The following is a 27,600-nucleotide window of genomic DNA, read 5'->3' as shown; positions in this document are numbered from 1 at the left end:
CTAAAATTAGCATAGCAAAAGAGCCCAACAGCTCTCATTTTAAAGAGTGCTATCAAGTCACAACATCTCTAAGCCACATTTCAAAGGGGGTTTTGCTGTTGTTGTCACAGTTGCTTTGGCTTTACAAAAAGCAAGTAAGCTTAAAAAGCTTCACATTTAGGCTCTCAACATCTGAATCCAGTGGCTTCCAAACACAGTAGCCTTAGAGATAAAGAAAAACAAAGCTTCGCAGAAGAACTTGTCTGCATGAAGCTATTTCCAGCACAGCTGCTATGCCGTCAAATCTGGTTATCAAGGGACAAAACCACAGCTCATTCTTTGCCTTGAAATACCGTCCTGTACCCTAACTCTGAAATCAAAGCACTCTCCCCTAACCAGCGGGGTCTGCTGTCTGAGAGCCTGCTTACATTTAACAAGACCTGTCCAGCAAACGTCTCTGAAGTTGCAGCAAAGAACCAGTAGTTGTCATAATTTGTGTCTCTTGCTTTATGTTCCAATCCTTATTTTCATGCTAAAAATATTGATTAGTTGTGCTCCCACCTGACTAAAGGGCAAATAATAAAAGTACACCAATGCCACTTTTCTCGGGAGTCAAACTAATATGCTGCTAGCCCTTTAGGCGCCTCTCCTCCAGCAGCTGTCGGCTACTCTACGAGACCAATTTGTACAGTGGCTTCTTAAAAAGCTTCTAGATAGGACAATTGTCTTTGTGAATTTAGGTAAAATAATTAAGCCGCAGGACAGCATTTTATGGTGACTCAAATGGTGACGATGAAATCCTTGCCCCTGGTGACACGCAGACATTCACCACGGCAGCTACGAGACCCGGCAGCTTCACCAGGTGAGTTGGCAGGCACGGAAGCGAGCCACGCAGCAGCAACAGATGCCTCTGAGGAAGCGTTTCTTCATTCTCCTCCCTCGCATCCACCGACAGGTGGGATGATGATAAAAAATCCACGCTATTCATAAAACACAGCAGGCAGATGAACACGGCACACAGCTCAGGAAGAGCAGGGGGCAGAGGGACCTCGCCGTACTCGAGCAGATATTTTTCACGCCAGCTTCCGCAGCCCAGCTTCCTCCCCTGCTGAAGAGCAAGAGCAGGCAGTTCCAACATCAGTCCTCATTCTGCTCCTGTAGGATCTTAGAGATTCTTCTGGTCTCCTTTAGCGGGCTAGAAAGAACTGTGATGAGTGTGCTTTGAGCTGCATTTAGATGGTCTAAGAAAAAAAATAAATCTTTAAGGGAGAACTAAAATAACAGGAAAATACAGACCCGCACATTGCATGAAGCAGCTTATTTTCTTCGTGCCATGGTCCACAACCACAGTTACCCCCCTCAGCCCGTCATCCCTTTGCAATTCACCACCGAGACCACTCAGGCCTTTTCCCACCAGCGTTACACCGGGACCAGCCCATTTTAGGGCCAGCAGCAGATCCATACAAGAGGACCAAACCTCCAAGCCCTGCATGGGTGCAAAGAAAAGACACGGGATGATTTTTAGCTGTCGGTGGGGCACAATCGCCTCCTACGCTCTAAGTGCGCCCCGCGAGCTCAGAAGGGTGCTGTGCGAGAGCAATTCCGTCGTGGCTGGAGGCGGTGACAGCCCCTGCCGGCAGGGCAAGCTGGGGAAAGCACCCGGAGCGTCAGACAGAAGAACTCGGCAGCCAGCATTAATCCTCATTAAATCCTCATCAAATCATATCCATACTGGATTTGAACTCCAGCACCAGCACATTATTTTGTGAAGGAACACAAAACAACCTCCCCCCCCCCCCCCCGCCCCAAGAAAAAAAACACAACAGCAATGTAATAGCAGGTGGGGAAAAAAACACACAGACCGTCTCAGAGAAAAAGCATTTTAGGGCACCTTAGAAATACAGAGAGATGCTTTTTAAAGCACACAGGGGCCACAGAGGTTTCCTTTTCAGCTCTCCCCCACACCTAATCTCTCTCAGTTGTACACGCTGGAAACACCTGAGCCTCAGAATATAATGAAACATTTGTGTTGAGGCACAAATTTGTTCTTTTGCTTTTATTAAAATAAAGGGAGGGGGGGGTCGAAACCAATTCTGAGACAGGAAAGAAACCCACTATTTGGCCCCAGCGAGTCCTCCCGGCAGCACATGCGTGCTGCAGCACGCAGCCAGCTCCTTGTTTCTCCGCACGCTCGCAGTGCTGCCACACAGCCGGGCAGAAGAAATGCCCACGCTCAACCCTCGCCCAGCTGAACTTGTGATGTCAACGTTCCCATTTCCACGCAGCTGGAGAAGGGGCAGAAGCGCTGTGATCTCCCAAGAGTGGTATTACACCATGGGTGTGGAACTTACAGCAGCACTAAAAAACCTCTTACAGCCTTCCAGGGGATAAATGATCTCAGCCGCAGCTAACCCAAAATGCCAGACATCAAAGCCGTTGGACTGACAATGCGCAGTGGAAGAACCGCTCCAAGAGCTCACCGTAGATGCATTTGTGCCACTCCTGACAGAAGGCAAATCACAATAGCTCCAGCAAGAAAATGGGCTTTGGGGGTCTGATGAAAGGAGATATCCAGAGACTGGCACAGCTCACGAAAACAGAAATGGTTCAAGGAAAAACTGATCTCCTAAAACACAAAGGCGTTGGCAAAAGCAAGAGAGTAGGAAGAAATGGAGGAAAAGGTCATCCTGTGTATTACCTGCAGGCACAGAAGACTTCAAAAGAAGAGAAATTTAATTAATATTTTATGGTACTCAAACTTGTATAATCTGTTAGAATAGTTTAGTGTAGTCTGAAGTTACTGACAGGAGCAATTCATTATCAATTGATAAAGCACCCTAAGACAGCAGTGAGAAGTTTTGATACACAAGGTTTTCCCCGGAGCTTACGTGCATGTACCTTACACCCATCCCCTCCTCTAAACCCATCGAAGTCAGAAAACAGAGCAACTTAATTTTTTAATCACAGTGGCAACAACTCCTAAATAAAACAAAGCACATAAGCCAAAGATTCTCTTCCTGATGAACATACAATGTATTCAGTCATAAATTGCTTTTATTTTTCAGACCCCTGAATGCAGGTCTTTGGCGTAATTTTGGCTCTCAGTACACATTCAAACTACACTGCTATACAAACGAAGGGATTTCTTGAAGTGTATCATATAAACACACTGAAAGAAGTCGCCACCTAAAGAGGAGGAGCTTTCTTGTGGCCCTTCCTGAAGACGAGGCTCTCATTCACAGCAACGGCAGTAGCTGAAAGTATGCGTGCCCAGCATGTTGTCTTGCCGTTCACATCCACATTTGTGTGCGCGCATGCGTGCTCAGCAATTACTTTCCATCAATATATAAATATAAACAAAATGTAGGACTCAGTGTGGGCACAAACAACATTTATAGAAATTAAAGCTGTGTTTAGAAAACCCTGATCTGCAATTAGCACATTCTACTGTCCTCCACAGAGACCACATTCACACATAGAGTATACAAACCTGTTCTCAAACTCGTCCGTAATTAAATCAAATTGCTGTTTTTCAGAATTCTAGCTTGCAGGTTTCATTTTTCTGAATTTAAAGCTAAGCTAAAATAAAACTTAAAAGAAAAACACAAGCCAAAAATCAACAGAAGTGTTTACCATACAGAACTGTATTTATTGCTCAGATGTAGAGCACGGAGTTTGAGAACATCCTTCCTACCTATGAAACAGCAGAAGTAAAAAAGGATCCAGAGGGAAATAAGATGTACAAAATATCTCCTAGGAAAAAGAAGGGAGGAAAAAAAAAAAAAGAAAAAGAAAAAAAACAAGCACACAAATACTACTTCATTGATTCACCCAAGAATCAGATCTTATTTCATCTCCAGCCACCCACATTCACGCCATGATTCACCGGGCTGGCGGGGAGCCAGCGCTGCAGTTCCAGTTACTATGACAATATTGATGCCTCGGTGCTCTCGCATACCAAGGTATTCATTCAAAAATAAACAAATAATCGGGGTGGGGGGGCAAAGAGAGGCTAGGGAAGATGGCGTTTAAAGAAAACTCCTCAAGGAATGCTAATGCAAAATTCAAAACCCGCTGGAAGCACAGTGAGGAAGCAGGCAGCCCACCCCGGGCGCTGTTTGTGCAGCAGGACACCCGTGAACTTCCTGAGCGCCCCCCTCAGAAGCAAAGCGCAGCAAAACTTCTGTCGGCTTCCACCCTGAAGGTTCACGTCTTCTAACAGCAGCTAGCACAGAGGAAAGGGCTTTGGGGTGTTGGTTGGTTGGTTGGTTTGGGGTTTTTAAGTTTGCTTCTCTCCGCACGGATACACTGCAGGGCCACGTACATCCTGACCCCACCGCCAATTTTTGCTCCAGTTTAAGCTGTTTCCAAAGTGAAAATCCTCGGCATCGCAGGAAGAGAACGGAGCGACTCCCAGACACTCTGATGAAAGTATTTTAATAAAGCATCACGCCTGTTGCGGTATGCTGGCTGCTTCTCCCTTGATTTTACAAGGACTAGGATAAGCTTAATGCACAACGACAAGACACAAGCGATGGTTAGGGCCATCTGCAGCAAGTGTCGGTATGACAATTCATTCCCCAGATGTGATCTATCAAGCCAGACCCCTGAGGAGACAGAAAGCTGTCTTCTCAGAGAGAATTTCATCTGGTATTAAAGGGCTTACAGACCGCCATGCACCACAGCAGTTTTATAAGGAGTTTGTTCACCTCAGTAACATTAACTCAAGCCCACGATCGCTTACGATGAATCTCACTCAAAGGAGAACTCTGACTTCTTCACTCCCCAAAGCAGATCTTGGAGGATTTACATTCTGTATAAAAGTGATGCTGATCTTGCACGGGAGCAGGGATGCTCCCTTTAATCTCCAGCCTTCAGGCTCATTGTGCAGCCTGGGGAAGTTTTCCGTAACCGTGTCTCAAACTGCAGGGCAGCAGCAGAAGAAACAGGCGTGCCAGGAGTGCAGCGTGGCGGCAGGCGAACAGCACGTGTAAACCGCCAAGAACGAGAGAAACGAAAGCGAAGTCCAGCAGTTTGCATCCCAGCCCATGTCACCATACTGCACGGGAGTACCGGCCTTCTAAACGCGTTTATCCCCGTCGGTCAGCCACTCACCATATCCCTGCTCTATAGAAGTGTCCTTAGAGGGGCACTTTCTTATCTTAGCAAGACAGATAACCAGGGCAATGGAATAAACCAGGTTGAAATGTAAGGCCTCCCATGGAATAAACCAGGTTGAAATGTAAGGCCTCCCACCCTCCCCTTCCCCGCAGTGGTTATTTTTACCGCCCACTGAACCAGTTCACTGAAAATTTCCAGAAATAGTCGTGCTGGCTTAACCGGGAGCAGACAGCCAGATGCAAAAACGGCTGGAAGAGGGGAACAGGAACTGCGTGAACTCAGGTAAGTCCAAAGAGTACCATTTGGCTAGCCAGTTAGTTTTTTCTCACCCAGATCAGGCAGTTCGCCTCAATCTGCTTTTGTCCACAGCTGTAAAACTCTCACACCAGCATAACGGCAAGGACAACACCAAGAAGCACGAGACTCCCTGCTGCCAGGACAAGCGTTTGCCCAATTACAGACTAGTTTCAACCATCGGAAGGTCAACTGATACCAGAAATTCCTGCAGAATAAATGAATATTTAAAAACAACAACAACAACGCTTCTATACTGTTTGTTTTGCAGACCTGGCTTCCCATGTTATCCATCAACATCCTTACTGTCCACACACAGCAGTGCCCGCACCGTCCATGTCACCCTACAGCACACAGCTCAGTAATTATAAAATATTTCTGTCTCCTTTGGGGTATTTTTAACCTGCCACTGAACAAAGCACAACAGCACAAAGGCTAATGGATCAAAATTACCTGTTCGCGTGTCACCGACCTGGTGGAGGAAAAGCACGCCACTCATTTCCGTGAGAGCAACTGGAGGAGGAACACCTCGCGGTGGTATGTGCTGCACAGCAGCGCTACTTTCGCTTTGCCTGAAGCTTTTGAAATTAATTTCCATTATGACAATAAACACCTCTTAGATGGCACAGACTGTTTATTTGCAGAGTAATTGTTTTGAGGCAGTTGCACTATCATTTCTGCTAATTACAAAGGAACCAGCAGTTGCCTCATCGGGACTGTGCAGATCAGCGTTAGCTGCATCTCTCACCAATCTCCACACTTCATTTCCATCACCACCACACCCTGCAAATTATTATTACGAGTTAATATCTTGACCTGAAAAGATCTTCTGCTCTTCTGTCTGGACAAGACACTTCTCTTGTGTTGCAAAGGGCTCCACTGCAGAGTCTCTTTTTGCATTACTGCCCCAGTTTTGTAGCAAAGAAACATCTACCTCCGATGAGGGCCAAAGATAAGAAACTGGTGAACGTGTTTTATCCAAGAGATGCATAAAATTTGCATTAAGTAATGAAATTGCCTTTTGAAAACAAAGTTAGGTCCTCCTCCTCCCCCTTCCTGTACCAAAAAAAAAAAAAAGGAAAGAAAAGGAAAAAGCAAAAGCTCGCTACCTCATTCTGGAGCCCTGCTACAATCTCCCGAGTGCTTCCTGAACACCCCCGAGTGCTCCCCAGGAAAGCCATGCTTGTAAGAAAGCAACAGTCAGCACCAGCAGGTCTGGCCTTTTTGTTAAACTTCAAAACTTCAGAACTATTCCGGCTAGAATCTGTCTCCTATCAGAGCCAAGGATACGAGGGACAGACACCTCTTGGGGCCCGGTAACTGAGAAAGCACCAGATCTCCATGGGTGTGTGCGCTGCCAGAAACGCCTAACCATCCCAACGACTTCGTATCCCTGCTGGACTTGAAGATCAATACTTCATATAATTTGATATGTGGTATTTTAGAGTTTCAGCAATGTTTTCTCACAGCTAAAATTATATTAGAAGAACAAAGCAAAGCAGTTAACACAAAAACAATCTCATAGCTTCGTGTCTTACGACTAGCAAAAGTTAGAAGTAATTGGTCAGCTGGTGCAATGCCTTTCAGGATTTGCAAGGGTTTTTTGTTTGTTGTTTTTTTTTTTTCCAGATATTTGATTTTTGTATTTTCTTTTTTTCCCCCCAAAGACATGTTCTAAACTTATGGACGGAAATAAAGACAAATTTCGTCCTCTATATCTTCCTATTTGATGGCACTGAGGTAGTTAACAGCTCCATAGAAGACTTTAGCTTTATGCTGAGAGTAACGTCAAATCTCGAGGGCATCACAACTGTAATCCCACGCCAACCACGTGAATACATCTGATAAACAATCACATGGTTTGCTGAGAAAAATAAATAAATACAGAAGCCTTGTCCCCTACATATCATGTACACCTCAATATTACAGCCTGAGTTTACTACCTGCAGACTCTGAAAACACACAAAATAAAAATAAGGCATTCTTACTGGCAACATAAAATATTCCTGAGAGCTACAAAGCCCAGCTGGAAACACAGGCTGATTGAAAGCGGTGAAGGATGCAGGAACACTTAAGAGTTTCTTGAGAGCAACATATACACACATTCTCTTCAGGAGGGAATTTGAAACATGTTCAGGCAAAATCGGTTTTGCCGTGTTTCGTCTTGCCCAATTTTTTTTTATTTTTAAGGCTTTCCAGGTGTGCTTCTATACCTGTATGTTAGGCAACTGCCAGGTAAAAGGGAGCTCTTTGTACTTAGTGAGCACCATTTATGCTATGGTGCTCTTTTTTTTTCCTATAGTTTATCTCCTGTAGTATTAGAGGTCAATGACAACAAGGAGCCAAAAATAGTTGTTCCCCTTCTGTAGGAAGCAAATAGCTATTAAAGGCACTGAGTTGTCCACCCCCATTTCAGACGGTTTGGAAAGATCTAGACTGTTACTTAGCGCTGATCTTGTCAAACCTCCCCGGAGCTGTCAGGACACAGCAGCCATCTGCCCGAGCCCCACGCAGCGCTCCAGAAACACGCGGGGCGGCCGCCAGCTCCCAAAGAAGCGGGGGGCAGTCGGTCCTCCTCCACCTCCGTTACGCGCTGCCTCGTTGTGCTTCACAAGCTGCATCTCTGTCCCAGCACTGGGGCAAGAAGCCTGCCTCTCGGCAGCACAGCCGCCCCCCTCCTGGCCTCGGAGGGGCAATTCCTCTGCCTCCTTCACGCCCGGTCCTTCCCACCGCCAGCTGCTCGGCTGTGATCAGACCTCACCTTGCCTATGCTCCCTGCCAGCCCCCAGCAGGGAGCTGCTGAAGTGGTAAAGCCCTCTGGAAGCACAAGCCCGAGAGCCTGGCCATGCAACAATCAAACAAATCGCAGTACCGGGACAGATCCGAATACTAGCAGAGCTAAGGTAACTGGAGATCTCTTAGTCACAAGACTTGGAAGTCAAAATTAATAAACTTCAAAACAAAAGAATCGGGATCCGTCGGGACAGCTCCTGATGCACTGTCCCTTCATTCCAGTAATGAACAAAACAGCCAAAGCCCCAAATCCTGAAGTGCTGTATTATGTGTCCAAAACTGAACTTCCCATCAACAGAGGCAGATTAAAAGAGACAGCATGCTCTGCTTGCAATAGTTACTGAGAACTGCGGAAGTTCTGTGGGAATCACCACAAAGTGGGAAGCGAACATTTTCTGTTTCAACTCATTACCGGCATTATAATGACAACAAAGGGATTCTTGCTAGAAAATGAGAGTAACTTCAGCACAGCACAGCCTGCAAGTGGAGCAGCCCTGTTCTGTTCCAGGTGCTAGACTCATTTTTTTCGTTTGCTTTCTGTTTGACACAGGAAAGACTTTCCTGAGCATCTCCCAGCAAATTTCAATGCTTGCAGTTTTAACTCCTCTATGCTTTTGCCCTTCCGTGTCCAGAACAGAGTCAACTCCTTGATCTCACAGCTCTGTTAGCAGCTCAGACACCACAAAACACCGGGTTCACAGAATTAAACATCTACACGTGCTAGAAGTAACACTGCATGCTACAAGTGCAATCTTTCTGTAACGCATGAGCTCTCTCAATACCTGGCTTCCACTCCTTTGCCTGGCATCCAAAACTAGCATGTGACTGTGGCCCAAGAGAATAGCAACAATTCGGGCATCCCACTTCCACTGCATGCAAAAGCAGAGCAGTCACCATCTGTAACAAAAGATGACAAGTAGACAGACAAAAGATTTTATTTTTAAAACCTTACCTGAAATGTGGTTCAGTTTAAATTATTTTGGAGGCAAAAATCTCAACTCTTCAGAAAAAAATTTCCTTTACAATTCTCAGGGAATAAAGCCAACCTTAGTAGAAATTGTATAACCACCTCAGGAACAACAGGGAGCACTTTGTCAGAGGCAAGGAAATTACCCTGACTTTACCTTCATTTTACCATCACCTTTAACAAGGTGCTTCTTGCTCAAATCAACTATTCAGCATTATGCTGGTTTATGGAGCAGAAAATAAAAAAGTGTCTAGGGATGAAATATACTTCGTACTAGTGAAATTGAGAAAGGAAACAGCAGAACAGTTGCAATATTCTAAAGTGTTACTATTAATCACTCGCTGCTTGAAAAGCATCATTTAATAGGACTTTCCTATAAACAATGACAAAAGTTTATTTCCAAGACTAACAAGGATGCTGCAGACAAGATGCTGGCTTGCCTTCCTCAGCTCAGGCAGGACTAACCTTACAATGACGCCTTTCAGCCTTCAGGGCACCTCTCAAACCAGAAGCCTGCAAAATAAGGCTATTCTCTCAACCAGAACTGGGCTGTAAAGGACCCAAGAGTATTTCCCTTGCAAGGCCTGTCCTGAAATGGAAATCGACACAACCGCTCCCTCTCTCCCCAGAGGGTGTGATAACCACGGGGGATAGACAAGGTCCCACAGAGCCTCTCACTCCGTAAGAGTTCACGTCTTTCACAAACTCCTGAGGATGGCAAGGACATACTGCCTGCGTGCCAGTGACACAGTATTAATTTTAACAAGTTCACAGAACGTACCGAAGGCCCAAATTTAACATTTATGACAGTTTTGCAGAATACATAAAAATTGTGTTGTTTTTTTTTCTCCCATCGCAGTTCATTATTCTCCCACCCTGTTCCAGTCACCATCCATTGCTACCCTCATGAAGCAGGCCTAGATGTCGTGCTTTTGATTACAGGCAGGAAGTGCAATACCAAAACAAACCAGAAAAGCAAGCCCATACCAAGCTTCGACATAGTCACGTCATGTTGTTCCGTCTTCTTAATTAAAGAAACCAATCTCTGAACACAGACAATATAGATGCAAGCTTTTGAAAGTGCTGATGCCACCTCCAAAAGCATGTCATAGTAGGATACCCTTTCAGGGTACACAAAGGCACTTTCCTCTGCACAGCTGGTATCTGCAGTAAACAAGGCATTTTTCTGCTTACGTATCTTGTTCATTTCTTCCTCTAGCACTCCAATTTTAAAGAGGGAAGCACCACTCACAGTATCAATGATTTCCCCTCTTAACAGTGCAGCTGATGAATGCCAATTTGCTTCTTTGTCCTTTAGTCTGGACAAACTGCTCTTCACACAAGATCCTTCATCCACCTCTAACTTTGCTAGCGAAAGGTCTTCCTCCTGTGTTCTCATCTCTCCTCTAAAATAAAATAATATCCTATTGTCCCTTCTCTAACTCTTCCTCTGACAGCCTTCTCAACGTCCTCCACTCCAAACTCATCCCACATTTCACTTGTTTTTGCAACTCCCCTCCCTTTGCCTTCCCTGTCATGTTCTACTCCATCCCCCAAGCACTTCTGAAAGCCCTGCACCATTAAAACTTCACAGCTGTAAGATTCATATGGTCTAGCAGTGTTTACTGACAGTCAATAACCTGCTTACTAACTTTCAGAACCATTTCCATTGCATGACATCCACGAAGCTAACGCTTCAGGTGAAGTTTCTGCAGAAAAGATTCCGTGCTCCGGAACTGTCTGCTTAACGCAAAGCCTCCCACTGAAGCAGTAATTATAATTCTCTCTTGATGTTTCACCAAGAAAAACTTGAGATGACAAGTACTTTCCCCAAGAGCTCAAAGAAATCACTCTCTGTACTTCGGCATGGTAGTAATCGTGCCAGAATACACGTGGGGAAAAAGAAAAAACACCACTCCACAGAAGCTTTGGAGTTTAAAAGCTCTACTAACCAACTACGCACAGAATCAGGTTCATCACGTTTATCAAGTTCAAAGTATTACCTAAAGACAGGCATGGCACAAGATGACATTCTGCAGTCTTTCCCATAAAATCCTCCCTTCATAACTCAATCCAGATATATGACTTGGCCTGCTATTCTGGCAAAGCTTTGAAGTGTGCAAGAGACGCTTTATACTAATGAAGCGTAGAAGAAAAAGGAAAGTCAAAACAGTCACCATTTATCCTCTTAAGAAAGAGAGGGTTAAAAACCTTCCCTTTCAGCCTAACAGGATAGAATAGGAAAATTCACCTCGACAGACGTAAATCTTAAAAAAAAGTGGCAGGGGAAATGCCCACTGACTTTTCTTGGCAAGGTCCATAGTCACAAAAGTCATTCAGGACTCCACTTAAACAGTCACAACAACAATACCATCTAATTTACTGCTCCCCTAAGTTCCAGACTGTCCTTCTTCCTGCTCTAAATATAATCAACAAAACACGGTTTAAATCATTTGTAAATAAATGTGGAAGTCCTCCCCCATCTGTGGCTTAATTGGTGACTCATTTCGCAGCATTGCTAAAGGATTTGTGCTCTCTTCCCTTCTTCCTCCTGCTAAATTCATCACTACATTCTGCTGCTTTGCCATTAAGCTTTACCATGCAAGCATGTCTCTCCCTCTTCTGTTACCATAGCAGCCACAAGTAACAGAATGCACCGTTAACAAAAGATTACTCCCCCCTCCTTTAATTTATTTATATGCAAGTAACCCACTGAGAGTTGACAATAGCGATGACTTCACGTTCACACTAGAGGAAGAGAGATTTTTACTTCATTTTTTCCACATATGTGCTACCAAAAATAATTAAGATTCCTCTGGAGGAGAAAAAAAAAAAAAACACGCTCAGCTTCTTAGGATTAACAAAATGCAGTAGCAGATTTGGAGAGGATGCTGATTTGGAATTAAAGCTGCGGGGGGGCGGGGGAAGCGAGAGGCTTAACACAAACACTGCTGGAGTGGCGCTCTCCAGAAAGATTTCCACTTCTGCCAACAGAACTATTAGAACCAATCAGTGGCTGAACCCAATCCCAAGCACTCAGAGGTAACACAAGTTAAGAAAAAGGGAGAGCAGGCTAACTACAGACAGACTTTTAAATAAGGCCTTTTGAAAGTTAAAGGTCACCGCTTCTGATAAGTTGGTCATAAACACAAGCCCAATTCAGCTGCTGAAATGTTAAAATCCATTACAAACTACTCGAGCAAAATAAGCTTGCGTATCGCTTCTGAAAGACGACCCACTAAAATAAATTATATCCTAGGTCAGGCGTTTGGCGCTGCGTGAGAGCAGCAAGGCCGCACGGGAGGGCCCTGCGAGGTGAGGGGCACGGCCCCTAAGATGGCGGCCAGGGCCAGCCCAGAGCCCGGGTCACAAAACGGCAGAGGGCCACCTGCGGAGGGCCACTTGCGGGGCCGGGACCAGCAGGGCAGCGAGGGCCAAGGGGAGCCGGGGCTTGGGGGCCCAGGGTGGCTGTGGTGAGGAGCAGACGGCGCGGCCCCACACGGCTCAAGCAAGACCAGGGCTAAGCGCCGCGCTTCCTGGGCCCCAGGTGGGCTGCTCGGGGCTCAGCGGTGCCTCAAGGCCCTGACAGGCGGACATACGACTTTCTGAGGCTAAAAACCGCTTTTTTTATTCACTCCTCCCACCCCCTTGCTCTTACCGAACAGACGGGCCCAGTAGCCCTTACCGCTTCACAATCATATTTGATCTCTCGCAGTGCTTTGCAGAGATGGATGTGTATTTTAACCGCAGCAAACTCGGCTAGAAAATTCTCTTCACTCTGCCACAGTCATAATGAGCAAACTGCAGAATTGTCAAGAGTTCTGGTCAATGTGCCTTAACCTCCTATGCCCAGAAGATCTGGGATCTCACAAACTGCTCCAAAGCATCTGCAGGATTTTCCAACACTTGGAGTCCAAAGCTGAAATCAGAATTCATTGTACTTTCCAGCCATACCAGCCACTTAAGACAAAACTTCTACTCAGTAGAAATATCTTGTGCAGCCTTCAATTCAGTCATTTTTGCAACTCATGACATATTAAACAACTTATAAATTCACCAACGCTATAAAAATCAGAGCAGAACATTTAACAATGTTTTATATAAATGTATTCATTGTGTGTGGTTTGTGGTTCTTCTAAGACTGCTATGTAGTCCTACACTATCGTGACACCATTTTCCAGAATCACAAAGAACTAAATCTTCAACTGGTTTAGCTCCACCAAAAATCCACAAAGAAGGAATAACTTAATAGGACCAACCTGTGAAATTCACTGGTTCAATTACCTTTACAGACTGGGAGGAGGAGCACACCTTCACACGCATTTAGTTTACATTAAATAATAACCTAGCTCTGCTTTTTGGACTGATGAGGCATGTGAATGCAGTGACTGGGAGGTACTAATTCACAACGCTATGATTTGGGAGCATGTTTGCTTGTTTCCTTCAGGTGTCCCACCTACTCTGCTGTTATTCAATATAAATTGAGGAAAAGGAAAGAGCACCACAGTCAGCTAAACTCCATGTCATTCCCCACCCCTTACTACCTTTTAGTCATACTGCATCCCATTCCTACTGTGTTTCTCTTTAGTGGAAAGAAAGATGGGACTTAACCACTGGGAAGCAATAAAGAAAAAAATTACACAAGAAAACAGTTAACTTGGATTGTAGATAAAAAACAGGCTCAATTAATACCCGTATCTTTATGAAATGTGCCAGCATGCTTGCAGCCTGACTCTACAGAGTACCTCCTGCAAACAGTCGCAGCTGCCATGAAACTGGGAACAAATTGCATCAATGTCCTGAATACGTAATATTTCTTGAAACATGGTACAATAAATGCTGATTATTCTCAATGCAATCTACATATCTCTTACTGCATAATTACACTACGTCCCAAAACAACAGATAATGGCACAAAGGTAAGGAAATACATGGAAGCTTCATTAGAATTAAAGACGCAGCAAAACATCAGAGTGCAGAGACCTTGCATGCCATTGATGACATGTTTTTACCAATGTACTTAGCATCAGCAAAGAGTGGCAGCTTTAACTTCCAGTTAAGTATGTTATCTTCAACCCAACAAATTACAGGCAGGCCTCAAAGCGACGTGAGAAAGTCATTCTGAAATGCTTAGTTTTCAAAATCTAAGCATCATATTTCTATCTAAGGATCTTTCGACATTACACAAATGAACCTTATAATTCCTTTCGCTGCCTTCCTGGTTTTGATTTTTTTTTCTGGCCAATCCCCCATTACTCCATCCTTTTTTACAGGTCAAGGTATCAACTCACAAAAAGGCTGCCCAAAACCATATAGCCATTCAACAGTATGTTCAGGACTATAACCTATAACTGACTCCCAGCCTCAAGTTTTCATTGACAGAAGTATCCTTTTTGGAGACTGTGTCTTGTTGGCATATTTTGTAGATTAAGTTTTTGAGGCACACAGCACTTTTAGTCATTTCTGTGTTTAAAAACAGATGGCCTTCATGAAAGGAATACCCATCTTGCATACAAAAGTATCTAGGGCTGTTACTCTTTATTAGTACTGTTTAACTGAAGTTTAACAGCATGTTCAGGATCTTACAATTTAAACATCAGGGGGGAAACAAGCCACGCTGGTGATGACCTTTCCACCTTGGTCCCCACAGATTTCTTACACTACTTGTTCTATTTATTTTCCAGCTACGCATACAAGGTGGTTACTTCCAGAAGTCTGAGTCAACGGAGAGCAATGGATTGGGACTTCATTAGGGAGCGCCTTTCTATGAGAGAAGGAAACACGTTCCAATCCCTGCTAAGGTCATAACTGCAAAGTTTTACAAATTTCGTACTTTGCAGAAGAGCAAGATAAAACGTAGATGAAAGTCAGAATCTCAAGCACAAGGAAAGAAGCAATTTAAAAACAAATACAACAAAAAGACTTTGGAAAGAAGAGATTAGGTACACGTGTCTTCTGCAGCTTAACCAACATAGATATTTGTTGCTGTTAAATCACCTTAAAATTTGGAGCTGCATCACCCAGCTAAGCACCATTCAAACAATTATAATCTATTTTACAATTAAGTAGGTTTTCTCGAGCTTCTTATACAGGCAGCACACAGATAGCACAGCGTTAGCTGAAAGTATTATCTAATGAAGAATGGCAGGGACGGCTTGCACACAAAGGCACAGCCTGCAGGGTGTCAATCACTGGGACCAGTACAACCGAAGTGGAAGGCCATGGTGCAGGGGGAGAGAGCACTCCTGAGGAAAAAGGGAGCAGCTTACCAAATTACTTTCCCTCCCCAGCCTAACCATTTTTCTTCTCTTTCACACCACACTTCTGACTTCCTAAAACTCTGGCAATTTGGCCCACAACCCACAGCAATGATTTCTCCATCCGAAGCTGGACAGCTGTCAAACACGTCGCTGCAGCTGCTCTAGCATCAGGTGCACCCAGCGCAGGAGTGCCCAGCCCCTGGCCTGCAGGACACCAGCACCTAACTGCACATACACTGTTTTCAAAACACGACTGATAACAGTGTAGAGAGTGACACTGACAGAGACTCAAAAATAAAATACTAATAAGATTATTATATGTTATCCATACGATCATGTAAAGCCATTTATAGACATCACTTAATACAAAAACAAAGTTCTTCCAGTCCTGTGAGGTAATTTCAGAGCTTTAATTGCAAGCTGACATCCGAACGTACGTATCCCAACTTGCACAAGCCTTGCACATCCAACATAACTGCAAGCACTAAGACTGGTAACTGCTGTTTCACACATCAGACGATTTTCACAAAGACACCAAATGCAAGCATCCAACTGGAACAGTTTAGCCAGTATGTCCAGGCCCTTTAAATTATATTACTTGTTAGCGTGTAACTTTGTGTTGCATACAGCAGCTAATCAGGCACAAATCACATTTTATTTCTAAATGTCCTACTTGGACCGTTTCCCTGCTTTGAACACCATCACTCATGCGGTTTCAGTTACAGCGTGCATCAGTGCACTGAACTAAATGAGTATTAATAAGCAATGAAACACAGAACACTGTCACACTAGAGTAATGCTTTGGTCGTTTCTCTGGTTTGGACTTCAGTTGATTTTCTCTATTTTCATCTCTGTGCTCAATATGATGAGTGAGTTAAAATGCATGTTAGCAGCAATCAATCTGAGAAGGATCTTTCCAATCACCAAACATTCAAGTTACCACATTGGTAATTTCATCAAACTCAAAATAACCACCCATAACAAACTTACCTGTGCTAAGTTCTGGAGCTTCATTTTCCTTGCCTCTATTTTTGCGTTAGGATGTATCGTCCTATCTGCAGGGCACAGGTATGAAAGACTAGTACTAAATCCAGTACTAAAACCAAAGAACAAGATGCTGAGAGAGAGCAAAGAACCGACTTACACGGAGGAGCAAACCTCTAACCTTTCTTTGGTAAAAGTTCACTGAAACAAGTGAAGTACTCAAAATTACAGAGACCTCAATTAAATTTCTATGTTTCAGTTGAAAGTCATTGCCAAGATAACTTAACTCCAGGACAGCACTTGGCAGACAATGTCTGAAAACAAGGATGTTGCTGCAAAGTTGAATAAATTTTAAATATCAACCTGCGACTAAAAAAAGGACTGATTTCAAGCCTAGAAATTTATTTTTCAGGAGGGAAATTCCTATCCTTTCTTTATATTTCCCTTTGGAACTGTCTGCAGTTACTACTATCCCCATTATTTAATTCTGAGTATCAAATATACAACATATGAATTAAAAATACTCCCCAAAGAAAATTGGTTTTATTATTTCCTGTTGTGTATCTTCTGGATAACCAATTTCTTTAACAGCTCAATTAGAGAAAGCCTTTGAAAGGACAAATAAATTTGGCATGATTAGTTTGCCAATAATGATGATGCTTTCATATTTGCTGTAGCTTTTAAAAACAGAAAGTGTGCCATATAGAAATCATAAAAGCTGTGCTGCTCAGACTTTATATTTGAACTAAACCAGAGAAACATCTTATTTCTAAGCCTCCAGGCCCCATTTGCCAAGATACACTTGCTTTTATGAGCAGATGAAAGTCTGTATTTCCACGCATTACCAATTGAATCGAATGCAGAGAAGGGTTCCTTATACGCATGTGTGCGCCCAACAAAAAGGAGACAAGGAGAAGGTGCAAAGATCTCATTTACAGCAAGTGATGGAGATCAATGAAAGAAAAGGAATTTTATGCAATAAACCAAAATGAGTGCAAATCCCCAAACAAATAAATATTTGCAGCTGGAATAATCATGTGATCGAACTCGTAATTCCTCCTCTGCCCAAACAGCGGAGTTTATCTTGCCATTACCAACAGCAGCTGGAAGACAGCCAGGAAAGAAAGGAAATGTACACATTTTCTTTTTCCAGGCAATAATTTGGAATTATTTTCTATTAGTTCTGTGTGCCCAGTGCTTCTATAAAGCACTGGTCTATTAAGTTTTTCTAAAACCTTCAGTGGAAGCATAAATGAATGCTAAATTGTATAGCAATATTGAGAATTCTCCCCTCAATATATGTTCCTTTTCTATTTTTTCTGTAATTGAGGCAATCACTTCACGCTGACGTACCATAAAGCGCCATCCTTGTTTTGATCTAACATCCCCACTGCAATATTTATGGAACATGGATCACAATTACAGCGTGCTAAACAAAAGCAGGTCTCCAGTGGGATCAGAAAGTTCACATTTCTAAGGTATTTGCTACAGGGCATATATTAATTCTACCTTACCATAAACTTTTCAATGCCAGGATTTGTTCAACGTGAATATAAGGTAAAAAATTCTAAACCACCAAAAACACTGACATAAAATGGACTATAACAGCTACTTCCAACACACAATCACATATTTGGTTAATTTAATACGGTACAATGCAACTGCAGTGAAATCTAAAGACACAGCAGCCTTCAGGATCCAGCACTAAGGAGAGCAAGTGCAATGTGCTGGCTCTGCTACCCACTTCCATTTGCGCTTGCCAAATGCACGGGGCCAATTCAGAACAGCATTACACGTAAGGTAGGGCTGTTCTCAAAGGAATTCAAAGAGACAAGCATGCTCTTTTGCAATTCAATAAACCACTTTTTCTCACGCTCAAGTGGTGACCTCTTAGATAAACAAGTTGCTGAAGAGAAGGTGCAGCCAAAATCCAGGGTTTGTCGGATAAAATAATCTACATTTAAAGAGGCATGGCCAGACAATGTAGGCTTCAAAATTTGGCTTGTTTAAAGGGGTAGGGGGGGAACTACTGCTGTGGCCTAGACTTCAGCGTCACTAAAGAACAGGGACAGACCAACCTCCAAGGCTCCACAGAACCTCCAACAGGTTTTCAGCACCTATTGAGTGTGCCTACACACACAATGCTGCACGGCGACACATCAGGGTCATACCATACAGATATGGCATTTGCACCATTACATGGCCATAGGTACTCCCGGTTCCCTACCAGATGCATTCTTGAATAACTGGAATTGGGCCTCAGATCAAAAGTATTTGCCCAGATTTAACGCTGAATTACAAGTGCCTTTAGGGAAATTCATTCCGCCTGTCTGTGAAGTGGGACTATCTATATTTGTCACATCTGCAAAGAGCTTCACAATCCATGTCTGAGCAGCACAACGCCAGATTCAAGCGCTCTTCACTACAGGTGTCGTAACAGGAGGCAGCGCAGCTCGCGGCTTTGCTGGGGAGGAAGGAGCGAGCTTTGACTTCCCTAGGAAAGCGAAAGTTAGCAGAAGAGCGAACAATGTTCAAGGATATGTGCGGCAGGAAGGGATAACCTTGAATGCTTGCTGTTGCAAAAGATGGGAGGAGAAAGCCATCTTCAATTTGCAGGCAAAGAGCAAGGGTCACAGAAAGCAGCAAAAGGTCCGCACGGTGGAGTCACCAACACAGCACGGCTGTAATCTAAATTGCCTCAACTCCATACGCTAGGTATGGATGGTCCTCAGAGATGTCGTGCCTGCTCAGCTTGCTTCCCAACCAGAAATAAATGTTCATTTTTTTTTAATTTTTAAATAGGTATCTTGGTAAAGTCTTTTCTATGTAGTTAAACTACAAACAGAAAAGGGGAAGAACTACCTTTTTTTTAAAACTTTTTTTTTTGTTTTTTTAAAGAAAAATCTAAATCTTAAAACACTGACAAAAATGAATAACCAAGCTGCAAAACAAGCATGGAAAGAGACACCATTTACTCCTAGAAGTACAGAGGAACAGGTTAAAATTCACAAAATCCATTCATATTCTGTATCACATCTTATTTCAGCGCAGCACATGCTTTAAGTTAAATGCAGTAGTTCCCCTCACATCAGTGGGGCTGCTTGTGTTGAAAGTTCAGCAAGCGTCAGAACACTGTCCTAAATCAAGTGCATCTGCAACTTCACTGAACAGTATTTACGAAACAAATTGTTGCTGAAACATTTGGTTTTCTGCACCTTTAGAAGCAGGAAGGCTTGTAAATAAAGCTGTACCAAAACCTCCAAAGTACCGTTCAGAGCGCTCCCTGTCCGGTGTCCCCACTGTAGCTCAGAAGAACCCAACCTCACATGCAGTGGCTGGCTAGCTTCTCTTCGGCTGCAGATATACTACACAAAGGATCTATACAATGTATTTTAAAAACAAGATGATCAAATAATTTGACCTAGACACAGCAAAGTGGTTTGTTAGTAAAGGAAAGAAAACGGAAAAAGAAAAAAAAAAATGGTTAAATAAAACTATGTCACGAAGTATGCTGCTTAACAGGCTCAGGAGCAAAGAAAGCGTCTCATCAAAACATCCAAAGGATTTAAGTCTTTTCTTCTGCTTTTTTTCCCCTGTAAGTGCAATCAAAAACAACTTGGAGGAGAACATTTAATTTTCACAGTGCAAGAAGGAAAAGGGACCTGGAACGAACCTGTCCCACCTCCTCTGCTCCTGCACTTGATTTTGCTGAAAATATCAGCAATCTTCAGTCCCAGTCTTTCATGGGTATAATGTGACAGGGACCATCTCTTAAAACTATTTATTTGAAAATGTTAGGAAATTCGTTAAGTTTCTGAGCAACTTCTGCCCTGCTAAAGCAGAGAAAAATGCTACCTAAATCAGAGTAACTGTCTGTATTCACTTTTTAACATTGGGAAGGAGATGGGGGGTGGGGGGTGGGGTTCTAACTAACCTGTGATAAAATGCAAGTTAATCAAAAAAGCTTTACAATAAACACACATGTTGGCTTTTAGAGGCAACATATTGCTTGAGCATCCGCAGTCACAAAACAATTCGTTCAGCCAGTGCATTACGAAACTCCTTCCTTGATCAGGTTCGGAGAGATGTTATTTAGGACATTCCAGCTCAAATGAAAGCACTGCCTTTCTAAGGCCGCAGGTTAACTGGTACTTCCTTGAAAAACACAATCAAAGCTAACTGCCTTTCCAAGGCACCACATTAACATCAGTCGCTGGCACAGAGATTAATTCATTTGTTGCATCAACAACCTTCAGCCAGGGAACTTTTTCCACTGTATCATTTCAAGCCCTGCCACGCTCATTCCATTAAGTTCCCCAAACTGCACATCACAAGCTGTAAGGTGAGAGCCGTTCTTCAAATGAAAACAAATATATATTTAAAAGCAGTGTGAAAGAGCGGTGCTTTATCAGTTCGAAAAGGAAACACAGTCAGCTATCATCAACTATCAACTTCAGCCATCCACCCAAATGAAAATTTATTTTTTTAAAATATCACCAAAAGGTAGAGAACTGTAAACCGCTGGGGAATAAATAAATAAATAACTATTTACGTTGTCTTATTTAGCATACCAAAGACTTAGCTGTTAGCAAATCCCCGTTTGCAAGGGGAGCATTCCTCTCTAAGGCTACAGGGGGTTGGAATTCCCTCTCAAGGTTTTCCTGTGTTGACCCCAATTACAGCACCGGGGAAATCCTTTAACTACCACAAGGTTGCTGACTTCAGTGTTGGTTTTTGCAAGATAATGCCTGCTTCATCAGAAACACCGAACGATTTTAAGTCAGCAGGAGCCCAGCTACCACTGCTGCAGGAAGATACACCCGGAATTAAACACAGTCCTGCCTGAAGCTAACATTAACGCTCCCGATACCACTGCTGGTCCCGTTCCTAATGCTGCGGCTTTGGCTGCAACTCCATCGTGGGACTTCCCAACACCGCCTGGCCGCACCGAACGCCTCTGCGGCTCTGCTCCTCACCTGGAGCGCCGGCACAGCCGGGTTAAGGAGGGACAGCGCGTGCAAAGGGTCCGGCAGGCCTGAGGGGCAGCAGGAGGCACTGGGATGATGATAACCTCTCGCTGCAGCTGAACGAGCTCGGTGGCTCACAGCTTAACGCGCTAACTAAACCCTGTGCGAGAGGAGGAGTTCGCTGCGTGACAGCGGATCTGGGTGCCAGCTATGCCCGCGCGCAGTTACCGTCAGCTCCGCGCTGCAGCGAGCCTTCGGGAGGAAGAAGTTCAGAATTCCCTCTGCCGCCAACGAGAGCTGCGTGAGCCCAACGCCCGGCGAGCCCACCGAAGGCACAGACGCAAGGCAAGGCCTCGTGGCAGCGGGTAGCTTTAAGCTGTGCTTGTACGGAGTGCTGCGGTGCGATACCGGTATGGGATGAACGGTGCGATACCGGTATGGGATGAACCGGTGAGAGGCATTTTATAAAACAAAACAGAAAAACTATTAATCATTTACTACAGGTTTTTAAAATAAGAGTAAGGCTACCCAGAAGGACAAATAAATAAATAAAATAAAAATTTCCACAGATGCAGAAGAAATGAAACAGATGGTAACTCTTCGGGAAGAGCGTACTCGTGCTGAACAAACATAAACGTGGGCTCGGTCAATAACGTTTCAGCTGTCAGGAACAGCAGGGATAAGAACGACTTACTCAAAGACTCAGTCCTCTAACCCTATCCCTAAAGATCTATAATGCACAATCTATTATCGACAAAATAAGAATTACAGATACTCGCTTTGCCAAACCACAATTAAAGTTAAACACCAGTTACCTTGGTAGGGCACAGCTCAGCAGCAAAAGTCCTGCCACCTCCCTTCACCCTCCGTGAAATCACTGGCATATTTCTGCTCAGTGGTAGATACACTGAGATTTATTTCCATTATGCAAAGTGGCAAAAACACATTAGCAAGGTGTTGCAATTAGACATATTAATTTTAAAAGGAAAAAAAAAAAAAAAGCAATGCAAGTAGAAATCCTGGAAGAGAGAGAGAAGGAGAGAGGAAAGAGGAAGACAAATCTAAGATCTGACTGTACCCATCATCCATAAAACCACGTCTCCCTTTAACTCTTCTAAAATGAACTCTGGACTGTTGCACTGAAGTGCACTTGCTCTAAGTCCCGCACTCACCTTTCAATCACCGATGAAAAGCCACGGGACAGCTCTCCAAAGCACTGCAGCTACAAGACTACTCAGTGGCAGTCCCACCAAATAAAGCTTCTGAGACTTCCACGAGAAAAAAAAGCAAAAACTAAACACTTGTTTCAAAAGCCAATTTTACAATCAAATGAAAGAGAAACGATAAAAAAATGCCTCATTTAAAAAAAAAATCAGTGTTTTTTCTTTCCAGTTTATGTAATCTCTACCACTTCAACAAAAAGGGTTATTGGCACACCAAGGAAGGCATACCCAAGGTACATAAGGCATCAAGGAAGAAACCAGCACCTTACAGATTATTTCCAAGAACTGAACTAGAGCTGTGGTTAGCTTGAAACGCAGGAGAACGTCATGTAGTCACAGAAATACAGAAAGGAGTCAGGCGACGATACTGTCCTATCTTCAAGATCTCCTTCAAGCACCTTAAAAAAGTTAAAAGCAGCAAACATTCCCTTACGGACTGTACAGAGAGCTGATATTATATGCTGATATTATCTAGTTACAGCCCTCTTTTTATAAATTGGTATAAAATAAAATTGTTCCAACAAATGTGCTTTACACATTTGCACCTATAACTTTATTTAAAATAAAAAAAAAGAAAAATACAACTACAACCACGTGATTTATTTCACTGGATCAGAAGCTGATGAGGGGCACACATACAGACACATCTGTGCTGGTCTTCTGTTGATCAGTCTTCCTACAAAACAGGAATGCGAGATGAAAACCTCTTTTCTCTTTTGGCTGAATGGGAAGTTCTTGAGGAAATTTGTCTCAGCAGTCATTTGCTTTTCCTGCTCTGCTTGTTTCAAAGTAATATTTGAGGCTATTCAAAGTAAAAGTGATTTTTAAGAGATCTCAAATGTTCATAGATCAAAAGAGATAAAACCTTCAACTGCTTTGTCAACAATTCCTCCAAAGGACGGACATCAAAAACGAAGCAAGGCGTACTAAAGACACTTCAGAGAGATTAATCTCCATTTCCTAAACACGGCCATTTCATCTCCCCCTTCTACATTTAGGGGAAAAAAAAAGAAAAAAAGACTTTAAAAGCTTCTAATAACACGAGCTAAATAATTAGATGTTTTATTTATTTATTTATTTTTTAAAAAAGAAGCAATTTGAGAATTTGAAGTTTTGAACGATAAGGGTTGTTTTCAGAACATCACAAAAGACAAAAGTTCAAACCCAACCTTCAGGTTCTGCCAAAGCAAATTAGCGTACTCTGAAATACGCTTTGCAGAGTCTGACAAAGAAATATCTTGACTGAAATCGGCGAGACACCTCAGCCACATCTTATTAAAACACACACCTCGGATAAATACTTTGAGAAACGTCACAGCGGTAACAAAGACAGCGCCATGCACCAGAAGGGGCCGGGGCTGCGGTGCCACGTCTCAGCGGTGACCTGGGACACAGCTGCTCGGCAGCGCCAACAGCTCCGGCAGGAACCTCTGCTGCCCTGCTAAGTTCGGGTTTGCAATAAAATACCAGGTAGCTGATCTGATGCAGCTCTAATACATTTCCTCCGCTGACTCCTGCGTTACGAGTGGCACCTCAAATGGGCGGCTCCGTTCGGCTGAGGACAGCCAGCGCCTTGGCAGATCCACCTCCTCCTCCTGGGCGCACACCACGGGATTTTAGGCACTCGCGGCTCTGGACCTGGGCGCTTTACTGACCGGGCTGCTGAAGGCCACAGGAAGCACGGTGTGGGTGCAGTTCTGGAGGGGGTTAGCAGTGTCCTAGCACCATTTACATCACAAAGAAGTGAAACAATCGTTCACCAGAATCCCCACAGGTCCCAGCAGATGGTTACACCTCGCTTCCTGTGCTCGCCTAAAACGGGAGAGCCGCGAACACCAGGCACCTCAGGAAGTCTCCCGCTTGGCGTCGAGTTTTTCACCTCCACTAAATTCCAAGACCCTGTAAAGAGCATCTTCTATCCTACTACACACAGGAAAAAGGACTAGCAGACCCATTTCCTAATAGTGCCCTCCAGGCAGTAAACCCCTAGGTTTATACACTTTTTACTATTGCACCAGGTTTTTAATCACAAAACGTTCAATGTGCAAGATCACACACAAATAAAAACTGACTGACTTATTTCAGAACACGAACTGTCCTTCTGAATACAATCAGAGAAATGCCATTTGGCAAACCTAGGGCAGCACAAAGTTGTGGTGGGGGAGAAGACAAACAAGCGGTGTTTGATGCCTCCCCCAGAAGGCGTGCAGTGGTGTTCGCGTTGTAAGCTTGCCGAAGTGCGTGAGCCCTCACTGGAACTCTTCTGTGAGGACATTGTATACAGTGAAGAAAGCCTCTTAACATCTTCATCTGCGTGGAGCTCTGTATTACATCTGCCAGACACTTTAACAAAATTTTAGAGGGTTTCTTAACACGTTTTACTGTAAAGAGCTCAATCTTTCACTTTAGAAACACTGAAATTGAACGACGGGGCCCAAGACTGAGAAAACCACGCCGAACAAGTGCTTCACACAAGTAACAGGTTCTCTAGTTTATCCCCCAGATAAAAGGGTAAAAATGTTTTAAATCAAAACCAAACCAACCAACCCCCACCCCCAAAAGCCCCAGGCTCCAGAACAAAACCCAGACCCTGTTAAGGGGTGCCTGTTGAGCCCTGCAGCTGAGAAAATAGCAAAATGCCTACAAACGGGTTTGTAAGGTGAGGCAGTGCGCTAACGCAAGAACCTGCTGGAGCCCCTGCAGCCCCCGTCAGGAGCCGCTGTTTTCAGTGGGGCTAATCAATCCTCTTACAAATTGTCTCTTTCAATGTCAGGAAAAATCTGCTTCTACTGTTTGCGTTAGTATCTTTAAAATACCACATCAGCCATCATTGCATCATCCCACCTTGCATTACCCTTTAGTCCCCACATACTTAACAACTTTTCCATTGAAAATCATTTTAAGAAACAATTTTGGAAATGAAAAATCCATGCAGATTTTTCAGTTTTGAACTTTCCATCTTCACAAAGCTTCATATAAGTAGAAAATATTTGGCAAGAGTTGAAATAGGGGAAATTGGTGGAAGCTAGAAGCTATTTGGTCCAAGTTTATCTACCAGCTATACATTTAAGCATCAAACATAGCAATTTAAACAAGTTTATAACACATTTATTGGTTAAAACTGTTAATATCTTTACCTTAGAGGCTGAAGGGAAAAAAAAAAAAAAGACAAAACAAGGAAGTCTAGCATTGCTTTCTCTCAATGTGAACAATCACGAGGTGACTGATTACTCAAAGTGACATGGGACAGACAGGAAAAAATTCTGACAGTTTTAATGGAAATATATATCCATATTTCTATCAGGCTGTTCCCAATGAGAACAGGGAAGACAAAAGTAGAACCAGAATAAAAGAAAATTTCTCAAACTGTTTGTATACATTTCCCCTGGAAATTTCAAGCCCTTTCTTCATCTCTCTCTGGTATAAATCCATGCTTGAGCATTTGCTTCATTTGTCCTCATGTTTTTAAGAAATGCAGCTATGCATATGCTTAAGGGACTACACTTAAAGCAGTTGTTGAAAAAGCAGTAATACAACAAATGAACAAGAGTAGTCTCATTGCGACCCCTGTACAGGTCCAGCTGGAAGAGAAATCTGACAGCAGCTTCTGTGGTACCAGGAGTCATCCTGCAAGCATCCAAAGAAAAGCTTTTCCATTTCAGTACACATCAGATACAGATACTTTTGCCTAGGTTTTAAGATACCTTGTTTCATGTCATTTTTCCCCTCTTCCATCCTAGAACAGATTTTCAGCAAAAACAAGCACCTCTGACATCATCCCCCCTCCCCCATTACTGTTTCTAAATATTTATTTATTTATTTATTTATTTATTTTCTGGGGAGAACTAGGATGACTTTGAAAGAGGTAACACCAGACTTTATACTACCGAGCAATTTAGCCTGGCATACATTTCCATCTCATAGGAAGGTGAGAAACCTAACACCTTGAAGGCTGCAGGTAAAAGTTGAGCGATTTGCAAGTGTTAGCTGTTCCTGAGACTCTCAGCCCTTGAAGTACTGAAATCTATTTATAACACAAAAAGAAGAAAAAACAAACAGTCACAAACAGATGGGACAAACAGAAGAAAAATAAACTGTAAATCGATTTGGCCAGGATACTGTTGGAAGATGTCTACAAATACTTAATAGAGTTAGATGTAAAATAAATAAATAAATAACCATTTCCCTGTAAGTTCAGACACTGAGGTGGTAAATAGCACCGTATGTCAGACCATATGTCAGTCAGCAAACAACCCTACCAAATCATCATTCAAAAAGCGTTCTCTAAAGCTACACGTTCTTCCTGTTCCCCTCACACGCAGGGAGTAGCTTGCTCTAAGCCGTGCTGAAAGCACAACAGCCCTTTCAAAGAGGCGAGCGAGCCCACAGCGCGCAGGTTCAGCTGCTAGAAGGCGCCCAGGTATTCTGCAAAAAAAAAAAGTGGTGCTGTTACACAGCAGACTAGTTACTGAGCCCACATACTACCCGCACTTTGAAAAACAAAGATGTTTTTGCCACTATCTTAAGTGACAAGAACCTCACGGAGCTCTTCTGCGCTATTGCAAGACTGATCAATTTCCGTTATCGACTGGCACACTCGCTGACCTCACGCCTTCCGAAGCAACTCCAAAAATCCATGCGTCTCTTTTATGCGTTTTACAAGATCTGCTGTGAAGTGTTGGAAGCGTTAGCCTTTGAAAACTAGGTAGATTTGTTAGATTTGAAATCTGCAGCACTTGGGAAGAACAAGTTGCCCACGATATTTTGGAACGTTAAATAAATTCAAGATCTTTGTCTCTTTCACACACAGTCAAGCCTCTCACACATTATCACTGTCTAGCAAAATTCAAGCAAGAATTAGAAGATTTAAGAGCTAATGCTTTGCTTACTTCATCTACGCACGCCCGGGCATTAAGGTGTCGAATACTTCCACCTTCGTTTGTAAAAGTCCTGGGTAGGTGAAGCATTAGTAACGCTCACTGTGTTAATCAGAAATGAGATTTTATTTTAAG

At 43.3% G+C, this 27,600-nt stretch overlaps 1 protein-coding gene and 1 long non-coding RNA gene across 8 annotated transcripts in view; one reads left to right on the top strand and one right to left on the bottom strand.

The window, feature by feature from the left end:
- Positions 1-27,600, bottom strand: part of ARHGAP32 (Rho GTPase activating protein 32) — a 262,127-nt gene that overhangs the window by 220,973 nt on the left and 13,554 nt on the right. For 4 of the 7 annotated variants that reach the window (XM_080567501.1, XM_080567509.1, XM_080567507.1 and 1 more), the window contains exon 2: positions 8,970-9,084. The exons of the other annotated variants lie outside the window; for them this stretch is intronic. In XM_080567501.1, the coding sequence (XP_080423627.1) occupies positions 8,970-8,995 (26 nt within the window). In that variant the 5' untranslated portion in view covers positions 8,996-9,084. The remainder of the gene's footprint in view (positions 1-8,969; positions 9,085-27,600) is intronic. 7 annotated transcript variants of the gene reach the window in all.
- LOC308182610 lies at positions 1,229-8,661 on the top strand. The gene is made up of 2 exons (XR_013941935.1): positions 1,229-5,179; positions 5,214-8,661. It is a non-coding gene; the product is annotated as an uncharacterized lncRNA (long non-coding RNA).

This window comes from Anser brachyrhynchus (genome assembly GCF_964034855.1).
Source record: "Anser brachyrhynchus genome assembly, chromosome: 25".
NCBI classification, from domain to species: Eukaryota; Metazoa; Chordata; class Aves; order Anseriformes; family Anatidae; genus Anser; species Anser brachyrhynchus.
This window is presented reverse-complemented; position numbering and strand designations above follow the sequence as displayed.